Source organism: Oncorhynchus kisutch, linkage group LG17, assembly GCF_002021735.2.
Source record: "Oncorhynchus kisutch isolate 150728-3 linkage group LG17, Okis_V2, whole genome shotgun sequence".
Classification (NCBI taxonomy): Eukaryota; Metazoa; Chordata; class Actinopteri; order Salmoniformes; family Salmonidae; genus Oncorhynchus; species Oncorhynchus kisutch.
In genome coordinates this window covers 50,237,787-50,250,465 of record NC_034190.2, presented here as the reverse complement: position 1 = coordinate 50,250,465, position 12,679 = coordinate 50,237,787, and the positions used below count along the sequence as shown (strand labels likewise).

The following is a 12,679-nucleotide window of genomic DNA, read 5'->3' as shown; positions in this document are numbered from 1 at the left end:
TGATGTCGCACCTGCGGTGAAAGGTGGCAGAGCTAGAGCGGTGTTTGTCAGACCATGAGACATCCCGAAAATCGATCTTCTCACGTAGAGTCCAAACGGTTTGGCCTACAAACCCCTCTGTGGAAAGATGAGACTCTCATGAACACGATGGTGTTCTCCGTTTTGCACTACGCCCCCCCCCCCACCCCAGAAGCATCACTCTACGGAAAGGCGAGTCTCTCACAAACGCATACATGTCGGTTGTTTTGCTCTAGGACCCCTCACAAGACTATTCAGAAGGTAGCTAGGTACTCGTTTTTTTATTTTTATGTATGGATGTATAGATAGTTTGGTGCCTAAAGTGGTTAAATACATCAAAAACAAAAAAAGTTATAGGACAGACATTTCAGAGAATATTACGTCAAATCACATATCTACCGTAGCTTTGATTGGACTGATCATGTCAACATCATACTTTCAAAGTCTTAGCTAGCTAGACAAGCAGTCATCGTGAATCACGTCGACAATCTACTGGCAAACCCTTTCCAATCCTTCTCGTATGAAGAGAAAATCTAGATAAAACGTATCGGTGCTCATCGGCCATTGGTCATAAGCGTTACACAACAAGTCAGAAATCGCAAATTCAACAATGAGTGGTTTGGAAGGAATCAGTGGGAAAATGCAAGTGTCGCAAAGCAATCACTACTTTGCTTTCCCTGCTTGCTATTCAGTGGAGAGGGAGTGTGGTCCAAGTCTGGGTTTAAGGATTTAAAACCTCTGTCTGAAAGGGCCTCTTTTTTTTCTCCAAAACTTTAAAATGGTAAACATTCACACGTGACACCATGGGCTGGAACACATTGGCCACGCTGTCAATCCAGCATGACTTCATCCAGAGAATGCCAGACTTTGACTACGTTTGATGACAGTTTGCCCACAAGGCGGACCGCCGCGCCACCTTCCTGTTCAAGTGAGCACAACAAAGTCCAAAAAATATGTCTGGTATGCTACTACATACAGTAAATGATGTAATATTCCAGGGATATATGAATACTGTAGCTAAGAAAGTAATACTTTAGTGTATGTTGTGTTGTAAGCTGTCAGTAGCCCACGTGTCTCACCCTTAGAATACACTGTTCTGACCTGGTGGTGCACATGTAGCCTACTGCCTGATTTTAGAGAAATGTCATTGAATATTGTAAGAGTTTTTCGTTGTCTGCTTATATGCCCTCATTATTTCAAATCAAATATGATTTGTCACGTGCACCATAATACAACAGTGACATGCTTACTTACAAGCCCTTAACCTTCAATACAGTTTTAAGAAAATACCACAAAAAAAGTAAGAGATAAGAATAACAAATAATTATAGAGCAGCAGTACATAACAATAGCGGGGATATATTCAGGGGGTACCGGTACAGAGTCAACGTGCGGGGGCATCGGCGTCCACGTAATTGAGGTAATTTGTACATGTAGGTAGAGTTATTAAAGTGACTGCATAAATAATAACAGAGAGTTGCAGCAGTTTAGAAGGGATTGGGGGGCAATGCAAATGGTCCAGGTTGCCATTTAATTAGCTGTTCAGGAGTATTATGGCTTGGGGGTAGAAGCTGTTTAGAAGCATCTTGGACCTATCTTGGACTTGGCGCTCCGGTACCACTTGCCGTGCAATGCAGAAGCCCAAATTATTTATTTTTCAACAAAAAGTTCAGTAATGGACCCATGTAATTCCAGTTGATATTGCGAGGGTTCTTTTGTTTGCGCAATGCGCTGTCTGTGCGTCTGTATATTGTCTATAAGTGGATCCTCGTGATTGTATTTTCCTTACTTTTTAGAACACATAGGCCTATTAAAATACTTCAAATGTTAGGCTGTATTTCTCGCTCTCAATTTTCAAATCAATTCAGTAGACTTTATTGACATGGCAAGTTAAATGACTTAAATTGTCAAAGTATACATATAACAGACAATTGTGAGACCAACAGCAATAAGGCATCAGTAATAGTAGTGGAAATGTGATTAGCATTAACAGCAACTACAACAACAATATTAATGAGAATAACAATATATTAAAGCAATAGTAGTAGACCCGTCTCAACATGACTGAGAAGCCACATGACAGGATATGAGAAACAAAACCAAAATGAGAAATGTTACATTGCACTTTTCACTGGCTGTCCCTCAGGTTGTGGCAGGAGGACACACATTTTGGCTGCCAAAACTGCACATTTTAGGCTTTTCACCCAATAAATATATTTAATTAAAATGTCTTCACATTTTTATACTTTAACATTCTTTGTACTGATTGATAGTTTTGGGAAATAAATATTCTCTTAGGTCTGAGTATTTATCACAGTGTCATAGAAAATGCAACTCTGTCTCTAAATCTAATCAAATTTATTTATATAGCCCTTCGTACATCAGCTGATATCTCAAAGTGCTGTACAGAAACCCAGCCTAAAACCCCAAACAGCAAGCAATGCAGGTGTAGAAGCACGGTGGCTAGGAAAAACTCCCTAGATAGGCCAAAACCTAGGAAGAAACCTAGAGAGGAACCAGGCTATGTGGGGTGGCCAGTCCTCTTCTGGCTGTGCCGGGTAGAGATTATAACAGAACATGGCCAAGATGTTCAAATGTTCATAAATGACCAGCATGGTCCAATAATAATAAGGCAGAACAGTTGAAACTGGAGCAGCAGCACGGCCAGGTGGACTGGGGACAGCAAGGAGTCATCATGTCAGGTAGTCCTGAGGCATGGTCCAAGGGCTCAGATCCTCTGAGAGAGAGAAAAAAAGAGAGAGAGAGAATTTGAGAGAGCACACTTAAATTCACACAGGACACCGAATAGGACAGGAGAAGTACTCCAGATTTAACTGACCCTAGCCCCCCGACACATAAACTACTGCAGCATAAATACTGGAGGCTGAGACAGGAAGGGTCAGGAGACACTGTGGCCCCATCCGAGGACACCCCCAGACAGGGCAAAACAGGAAGGATCTAACCCCACCCACTTTGCCAAAGCACAGCCCCCACACCACTAGAGGTATATCTTCAACCACCAACTTACCATCCTGAGACAAGGCCGAGTATAGCCCACAAAGATCTCTACTGCTCCCCTGGAGCAGAATGAGCACAGCCTGTCCTCTCTGGGCAGCCAGGTTTGCCTGTGATGACCAGTCCCTATGGCCAGATTGCTCACTGAGTCTGTACCTAGTCAGTGTTTTCCTCAGTGTTCTGTCTGTCACAGTGGTCAGACAGTCTGACACCATGTACTGTCTGTTTAGAGACGATTAGCATTGAAGTTAGATTTTTTTGTTGACTTTCTAATAGGTGATATCTTTATTTTTGCTTTGTGATGATTTGGTTGGGACATTTTCTGAGTGTTTTCTCTCTTTATGTGTGGTGACTAAAAGAAGAGTCAAGTTAAGGCCTCAACGTCTTGCGACATCTACCTGAATTTCTGTCGGTGTCCATTTTGAAAAGTGCTGAACGAACAGGCCTACCTTGTCATAGCTCATTTGCTTGCACTTGCTTATACTTAGCTCTAAGTGTTAATGATATAAAAACAAAGATTGTGAATTTACTGAACATAAATGTAATGGTTGTGTATGGTTCGGTTCAAAAGGCGTGTCGGCATTCGTTATTATTGAAGGAGAACGCGGTTCTTATCAAGTTGCACGAATCCACAAGGAGTCAGTAGAAACCATTTTTATTTAAGCATGTCAGCCGTATCAGCTATGGTTTTTAGAAAGGCAGTAAATGAGGCTGAATGAGCTGTTTCGCTGCCAGACGAAGCCCAGCTGATAAGGTGTAGCGGTGGTAAGGATTCACTCCACAGTGCTGAAAGGAAAGCTCTGCTGTCGCAACAGCTTTTATCTAGGCCCTAATAGTATTTGGGCACCGTTTGTCACCATTTACAGTGCAATTCATGTGTTGGGTTGTCTAGTGGCATTGCTGGCATGCCTTTTTTTGTTTTTTAAATTGGTCGAGTTTGTCCCACCAAGATTTTCATGCTCAAATTGGCACTGAGTAAGACCAAATTATGTTACATCAAATCTAATCTTTTTTTTTTAAATATATATTTGTTTGGTACCTTAAGGGGCCTACAACTCCAAATCAAATAGCTAAATGATCCTTGGTATGACAATCTTAAAACAATTCCATATGCTTAGTAGAACTCACAAATGCGAGTGAAATGCACTGTGGAACCCTGACCTCCTGCCAACGTGGCTAGTGAAATAGATTTTGGCATTGGCGGGTAGATGTCTATCTGGATTTGGCAGGTGGCGGGTGTTAATCACCCCCTCCTCTCCTGCCTCCCCGTCCTCTCCCTCACAGGAGCAGTTCTCGGAAGTCCTGGACGCCATGTTTGAACTGCGCGTACAGCCCCAGGAGCATGTCATCGACCAGGGAGACGACGGAGACAACTTCTACGTTATCGAGAGGTGTGTGTAGTTACTTAGGAATCTTAACAATCAAGGCATTCACTAGAAAGCAGCATTCATAACAAACACACCTCCACTCATCCTCCAACAAGCCCCCCTTGGGCATGATCCTCTAGTTGTTTTGTCTGCCGTGCGTCCTGGGCCTCTATGTCTTTGTCCCAAATGGCAGCTTTTTTCCTTTTATATGGTGCACTTTCTTTTGACCAGAGCCCATATGGCCTTGGTCAATAGAAGTGGGCTACATCGGTAATAGGGTGTGTCCCAAATGGCACCCTGTGAGTGGGCTTATTCTCGCCGCACCTTAAGCTCCCTCCTCAGTCATGCTAGTACCACAGCCTGGGAGGCTTAGGTCTAGATGCACGTCATAAGCATGTTAAACCAATTCCCCCCCTACGCTCTGCCTTGCAAAGCATCATGGGAAACCCTTTGGTCACCTACATGGCCAGGTGACCATCATACTAATCCCCCCCCAAACAAAGTTAATGCTCCACCGGCAACCACAAAGTAAATTCCCAGAACTGAACTGGTAGTACTCTTGGTCCAAGCTACAGATGAGTACTCGTAGTACTCATCTGTAGCTCCAAGCTACAGATGAGAGATTTAGATCAGTGATCAACTTCATTGTAGATGAAGAGTAGTCTGCATGGTTTCCAAATATCTCATGTTTGAGTTTTCTAATATTATTAGACCATTCTTAATTTCTCTTTTGTCTCTCTCTCTACTCTCTCGCCCCTGTTTCTTTCTCTCTTCCTCTCTCTTTCCTTTCAGAGGAATCTATGACATAGTGGTACTGATTGATGGCGTAGGGACGTGTGTGGGGCAGTATGACAACAAAGGCAGCTTCGGGGAGTTGGCACTGATGTACAACACCCCCCGCGCTGCCACTATTATTGCCACCCAGGAGGGGGCGCTCTGGGGCCTGGTGAGAGATACACCCACACTGCCCTGACCCTTGACCTCAAGTTCACACTGCTGTGCTCTACCACAGCACCTCCCTGTGGACACCAGGGAGAATAACACAGTGGCCATATATTAGAGATACATTATGTTTTGAGCAAAATAGTTGTTGTTTTTTTAGACACCATTGCAGACCACTCCCAGACCACTTCCCAAACAGTCCTAGCAACATTCTTGCTTCTAAAATTCTTCTAAAATTGCCCTTTGCTAAGAAGCCATTTGTTTATTTTTGACTATTTTAATTGAAAGCAATCACAGTAAGGTACTTAATTGTTACCCAGAAATGATTTGCTATTGAAAAAAAAAGAATGATCCTTTTTTAAAGGAACATTGAACTTTGAAGTGAATCAGGTCAAATCAAATGTTATTGGTCACATACACATGGTTAGCAGATGTCATTGGTCACATACATGGTTAGCAGATGTCATTGGTCACATACATGGTTAGCAGATGTCATTGGTCACATACATGGTTAGCAGATGTCATTGGTCACATACATGGTTAGCAGATGTCATTGGTCACATACATGGTTAGCAGATGTCATTGGTCACATACACATGGTTAGCAGATGTTATTGGTCACATACATGGTTAGCAGATGTCATTGGTCACATACATGGTTAGCAGATGTCATTGGTCACATACACATGGTTAGCAGATGTTATTGGTCACATACAATGTTAGCAGATGTCATTGGTCACATACATGGTTAGCAGATGTCATTGGTCACATACATGGTTAGCAGATGTCATTGGTCACATACACATGGTTAGCAGATGTCATTGGTCACATACACATGGTTAGCAGATGTTATTGGTCACATACACATGGTTAGCAGATGTTATTGGTCACATACACATGGTTAGCAGATGTTATTGGTCACATACACATGGTTAGCAGATGTCATTGGTCACATACACATGGTTAGCAGATGTCATTGGTCACATACACATGGTTAGCAGATGTCATTGGTCACATACACATGGTTAGCAGATGTCATTGGTCACATACACATGGTTAGCAGATGTCATTGGTCACATACACATGGTTAGCAGATGTCATTGGTCACATACACATGGTTAGCAGATGTTATTGGTCACATACACATGGTTAGCAGATGTTATTGGTCACATACACATGGTTAGCAGATGTTATTGGTCACATACACATGGTTAGCAGATGTTAATGCGAGTGTAGCGAAATGCTTGTGCTTCTAGTTCCGACAGTGCAGCAATGTCTAACAATTCCACAACAAATACCTTTTCCACACAACCCTAAGTAAAGGAATGGAATAAGATTCTATAAATATATGGATGAGCAATGTCAGAACGGCATAGGCTAACATGCAATACATAGTATAGAATACAGTATATACATATGCGAGAAATGTAAACATTTTTAAAGTGGCATTATTAAAGTGACTAGTGTTCCATTTTATTAAAGTGGCCAATGATTTCAGGTCTTTGAAAAGTGAAACATTAGGTGCTAGGGAGGCTGGAGTGGGTCTTTAATGTGTCGTCGATACGTCTTAGATATTGTGCTTTTGAGATTCTTTGAGCTTTAAGACTCTTTTGTGTAAATGAATAGCGCCATAACAGTTGAATGAATGATTTATTGTTTATATTATTAGATGATTGTAAATGTTATAGAAGATTAGTAGATGGATATTATAGGAAATGATGGCAGATCTATCCATAACTTTCCCCCACTAGAAATGTATAACATAAGAAGGAAATAGCCGGTCTGTGTTTAGCCTATGTTGGTGTGATTGAGTGTTATCCTGCCTGTCTGTGACCGTGACCGATGCTGTCTGTGACACTACCAGGACCGGGCCACGTTCCGTAGGCTCATTGTGAAGAACAATGCCAAGAAGAGAAGGCTGTACGAGCAATTTGTGGAGTCTGTGCCTCTACTGAAGTCTCTGGAGGTGAGGGGAAGATGGACAGTGATACATTGTAGCACTGAAATGGCCAACTTGCCTTTGCTTTTCCTTATCAAACCTCTCTCCCGCTCTTTTACCTCTCTTAGTTATCCGAGAGGATGAAAATTGTGGATGTATTAGGAATGAAGACGTTTTCCGATGGAGAACGCATCATCATGCAGGTAGGACAGTTCTCCGTTGTTAACGTACCGGAGGTTGTCTTGGCATTACTGTAATGACGACCGGGAAGAGTTGTAAATGTGACAGTCCCTGTTGGTTTGTGTTGCGGTGTAGGGGGACAGGGCAGATTGTTTCTACATTGTGGAGACCGGAGAAGTGAAGATTATGATGAAGAGCAAAGTAGGTCTACTTCCTCCTTTTCTCATCCCCTCGTTTCTGTCTGTGCCTCATCACCAGATAATGTAAAAAAAAAAAATGGCTTTGTTTTATGTTCAAGTCACCCTGTTTTTTTCTTTTCTCTCTCTCCTTTTTTCTCATATGTACTACATAACACACCTGCGCCCAAAGACAAAGATGGTATGACTGATCATTGTAATATTAATATGAAGAATAATAAGTTGAGCACAGTGATCCTTTTGAAAAAAATCTAACAATTGTGATTCGAATCTGAATATTTGTCATTCATAATCAACAAAATGTTTTTAAAATTATATTTTAGCTAGCTACGTAGCTATGGTTCCTAACGTTAACTAGCGCTAGTTGGCTGTACCAGCGCCAAAATTCCTTCTCATCCAAATAACTTCTCCATCTGATACCTTTTTAGTAAATGGTGAGCCAACCATTTTGTTTCCAGCACTTTTATATAAGACAGAACGGTGCAAGACAGCACATTTCCAGATCCTGTCAACCTTCTGCTATGAGTTTTTATATATATATATATATATATATATGAACATTTTAGTTTTCATAACACATTGTTTGTGTGTCCATTATTGTGTATTAATTGGTGTTGTATGTATTAGCTGCTGCAGTCAAATTTCCCCTTTCGTGATCAGTAATGTAATTTTTCTCAATAGTGAGTTTTCTCATGGCTCTGTCCAGACTTGGGTTCAAATATTATTTAGGGTATTTCAATTACTTTCAAAATGTCTTAGAAGGGAAGTCTTTTGATTTTCTACAAGTAGCTGAATATTGGAATGTATTTCAAAGTACACTTGGAAAATATTGGCGTGTATTTGAAAATACAAATATATTAAATAAACCATGCATTTAAACTGTTAAGCTATCTATAGGAAGTTATTTGTCTCTGATTTGGCCACATTATTTGAACATTTTAATTTTAATAAAAAATACCCATATATTTGAACCCAGATCTGACTCTGTCCCTCTGCAGCAGACACAGCCTATACACAACACGTTTGGGCTTCCTTGGTGCTCGTGCTCCATGCTAAAACAAACATCATTTAGGGAATATTTGAATCGGCAACCAATGATTTTGAATCCGCTACATATTATTCAAATGAGAGTAATCAAATTATAATTTCTGTGACCCTCCTCTCTCCCCCAGACAAAGGCGAACCAGGAGGATAATGTGGAGGTTGAGATCACCCGCTGTAGCAGGGGTCAGTACTTTGGGGAGCTGGCCCTGGTCACCAACAAGCCCCGCGCTGCATCAGTGTATGCTGTGGGAGAGGTCAAGTGCTTGGGTAAGGCCCCGCCATACGTTTACAGATATGTGTGTGCACGCATGCGTGTGTGTTTGTGTTTATTTTGACACAGACACACACATGAGTGGGTGTCCATCTGCGTGACAGAGAGAGAGATTTTCTGTTTGTTGTGTCTCCCTGAATCTCTTAATGGTAAATTACTGGCTTGTAAGTGTTGTAGATGAATATTTCCCCCCTAAAAGCATAGCTACACAGCTGTTTCCCTTAGACGTACTCGTGATAATGTTCAGCTCTTATGAATTCAAAAGTGTTTGCACATCTCACAATTCTCCAGGCGTATGGTTAGGGTACCGACATTGTCATATGAATTAAATAAGAATATCTGCTCACTTTAGCGTGCTCCACTATAGTTTTACTGCAATGTTTTGACTGGGAGGTCTGGAGTGTTTACGCTGAGCGTGGCAAAGAACCTTCACAAATAAACTATACAGGAGGGTACGCTACAACAGGGTGATATTCATTAGTGCGCACCGTAGTGAAGCGTTTTGCAACGGAACATGAAAACAAGTTCAGGAAGTCCCTCCCCGTTTCGGCCTGTTTGCTTCCGTTTGGTTGTTAGATTGACACCTGGGTCATATTCACTATCTGTTGTGCAGCTGTGTGAGTGATGCTGTCTCCTGTGTTTTTCAGTAATAGACATTCAGGCGTTTGAGCGTCTGCTGGGTTCCTGTAAGGAGATCATGAAGAGGAACATCACCCACTACGAGGAGCAGCTGGTAGCTCTGTTTGGCTCCAGCATGGACCTGAGAGACTGACCACCCTTCTCCGTGCCTTACACAAGCAAATTTACATGAATGAAAAGATACCTACACATTCAGACGCACCACTTAAGTACACCCTGACACACAGATTTTCTAGCTCAACCCTCCTTTATAAGCTCACTAATAGGTGTACACACACTTTCTACTCACCCCGAAATATCACACGCCCTCTTACAGTTGCTTGAACCTGCTTCAGCCTCTTTGTTTGAATTGAAAAAGCAATGTCCCTGCTGATACAACCCTGCCACCGCCACAGCACAGCAAGGACATACTACACGCATGCACTCAGACATGAAGGCTTGTCCTTTCTCTCTCACAGATGCACGCACACACACACACACACACCAAACCTCAGCCAAGGACCCATGCGCACACACAGGCACCACCCACACTTTCAAATACAGACACCTGGTGAAAAAGAAAATGCATTTAAAAAGAGAGCAAATAAAAAAAAGTAAAAAATGCAAAGGTTTAAAGAGAAGTTTTAGAATCATTTTATGAAGATAAACCGAAGCTTTGATAAAATATGATTTAAATAAAAAAGTGTTTATTTGGGGTTGAGTCCTTTCTGAAAGCTCTCCTGCTGTTGTTGATTGATTCAGTTAGTGCCGGTGATTACCACAGAGGACCCTACGTTTCAGGGCTATTGTTATTATCATTAATCCACACATGTTGTATTGATTAATGTATTATTATATATTCATTATTTTGTTTTACTTTGACCAATTCAGATATAAAGCACCATCTCCGACAATGTCAAACAAAAATATAGTGCTTATTTCTCCTTGATCATTCTGAATGAGTTGTCCTGGATAAGAATAAAGCAAACATTTTTATTATATTGCTGTGTCAGTGTGTTGGTTGTATTGGGTGAAAATATACATTTATTTCATGTTATGGTTTCCTGATAATAGAAGAGCCATTGTTTGATATGGGGGGGGGGGGGGGTCACCCCTATTTAATAATCTAATAACTGAGTTGATATGGTTTTATACCTTTATTTAACTAGGCAAATCAATTAAGAACAAATTATTATGTACAATAACGGCCTACAGACGACGCTGAGCCAGTTGTGCGCCGCACTATGGGACTTCCAATCGCAGCCTAGATTCCAACCAGGGACTGCAGTACCAGGGACATGCCTTAGACCGCTGCACCACTCGGGAGCCCACATGGAAACGAGCTCACAGCCAAAGATTTTCTAGTGTATTTCCCGACAGAGTGCATGACGTGGTTAAATCCTGATCGCAGACCAGTGAAAGTGACTGAACCATAGACAGATTAGTTTGATCACCGATCCAAGAACGGTGCATCCCACTTTCAGCGGGAGAAGCGTGAAACCCCGAAAATGTAGGTATTAGTTGTGGCATTAGGCTATAAGAGCATACATTTTTTCACAATTGCTTTGCACTTTAACCGAATACAAACGTTGGCAGTTAGGTCTTAGATATTTGGAAATGTGTTGAAAGAAAGGTTCCTGGATGAGTGCTTGAGGTCGACGCATCCTTTAGAACAGTCTGTTTCAGTGCACTTTAAGAAACAGACTACCGAACCAGCACGATTTATGTTGCCTTTGATGGAGTTCACAGAGATGGCCTCCAAATTATTTATTGCATTCTGTACTGTAAACGCAATGCATTTAGGACAAAAACGTTTACATTGTGTCAAGCGCTGTCACTATTTTTTATTTTTTTATCTGCCCTTATTTGGTGGTGTGAGTGACGGGTGGCAGTTTGTACCTACTGTGTATTTTAGCGCCTATCCTCCTGTAATTTTTCATTATAAACTGGGTAGATTGAGCCAGAATGCTTATTGGCTGACAGCCGTGGTATAATTATGCAATAACGATATTTTTTGTCTTTAAAATTGGGTGTTGGGAAATAAAACATACAACTGGGTGAAATAATGAGAAACATGGTCCTTCCTCTAGGGCCTCCGCCTCCTCCCCCACCTAGTGTTTCCTGTCTTCCTCCTCTTTCTAGTCTTCCTACTCCTTCAGCTCATCCTCCCTTTATACCCCCTCCTCCACCTCCTCTCCTTCCTCCCTCTGCTCTATCTCCACCTCCTCCCTATTGTCTATCTCCTCCACCTCCTCCTCCCTCTATTCCTCCTCCTCCTTCTCAGTATCCGGCCCAGCTGGTGGTTCGGACCCTTGAGAAGTCTAAAGGAGTTCCTATCTTCAAGGACATCTGAGTTTGAGGGCCTGGCTGACCACAGGCCTTTCACCCATGTCACTCAGCCTCACACACACATGCTCAGGACAGAGGTTAAAGTTCATGGGGGAAAGGTCAGTCCCTCTAGCCTATTTAGTAGCACATCCTGAAGGGTTTGACAGACTGAAAAGGAAGGGTCTGGCTGGCTCTCTGGTGAATTGTGTTGTCCCTAAGACCTAACAGAGATATTCTTGCTGCTGTAGACTGAGAAAATACTTGACCAAATAATACAAGTTCCAAAGTAGTTTTTCTTCTTGTCATGAAAGAGAAAATGTATGAACTTAACGGTTAACTAAATAATTATCACAGCTATATTTTGTGTGCCTCATGTTTCAATCGTTTTGCTGTTGAAATAAAGAACTGTGTATTTAAGTGTCTTGTTACATGTTTTCTATGAGTCACCTTTTAAGATTGCTAATTGCTAGTGATCAGCTGCCACCCTCCTGGTCAACCAATACCCCACTGCCACCCACTCCACTTACTCAACAAGGTAATGTATAACATTACTGTCAAGACTTCCACCGAAGTCGGTGCCTCTCCATGTTCGGGCGGCGCTCGGCGGTCGGCCTCGCTGGTCTACTAGCCATCGCAGATCCACTTTTCTTTTTCCTTTGGTTTTGTCTTTGTTTTCACACACCTGTTTTCCATTTCACAAATATTTTGTTCCTGTATTTAAACCCTCTGTTTTCCCCATGGTGTTGTGCGGGATTATTACAT

General features: G+C 41.9%; 1 protein-coding gene across 2 annotated transcripts in view; it reads left to right on the top strand.

The window, feature by feature from the left end:
• Positions 1-10,590, top strand: part of LOC109907834 (cAMP-dependent protein kinase type II-alpha regulatory subunit-like) — a 43,296-nt gene extending 32,706 nt beyond the window's left edge. The window contains exons 4-11 of one of the 2 annotated variants that reach the window (XM_020506070.2): positions 4,317-4,423; positions 5,192-5,345; positions 7,205-7,306; positions 7,408-7,482; positions 7,595-7,660; positions 7,829-7,837; positions 8,829-8,967; positions 9,619-10,590. In XM_020506070.2, coding sequence (XP_020361659.1) covers positions 4,317-4,423; positions 5,192-5,345; positions 7,205-7,306; positions 7,408-7,482; positions 7,595-7,660; positions 7,829-7,837; positions 8,829-8,967; positions 9,619-9,743 — 777 coding nt within the window. In that variant the 3' untranslated portion in view covers positions 9,744-10,590. The remainder of the gene's footprint in view (positions 1-4,316; positions 4,424-5,191; positions 5,346-7,204; positions 7,307-7,407; positions 7,483-7,594; positions 7,661-7,828; positions 7,838-8,828; positions 8,968-9,618) is intronic. The other variant, XM_020506071.2, reaches the window with a different exon arrangement.
• The last annotated feature ends 2,089 nt before the right edge of the window (positions 10,591-12,679 follow it).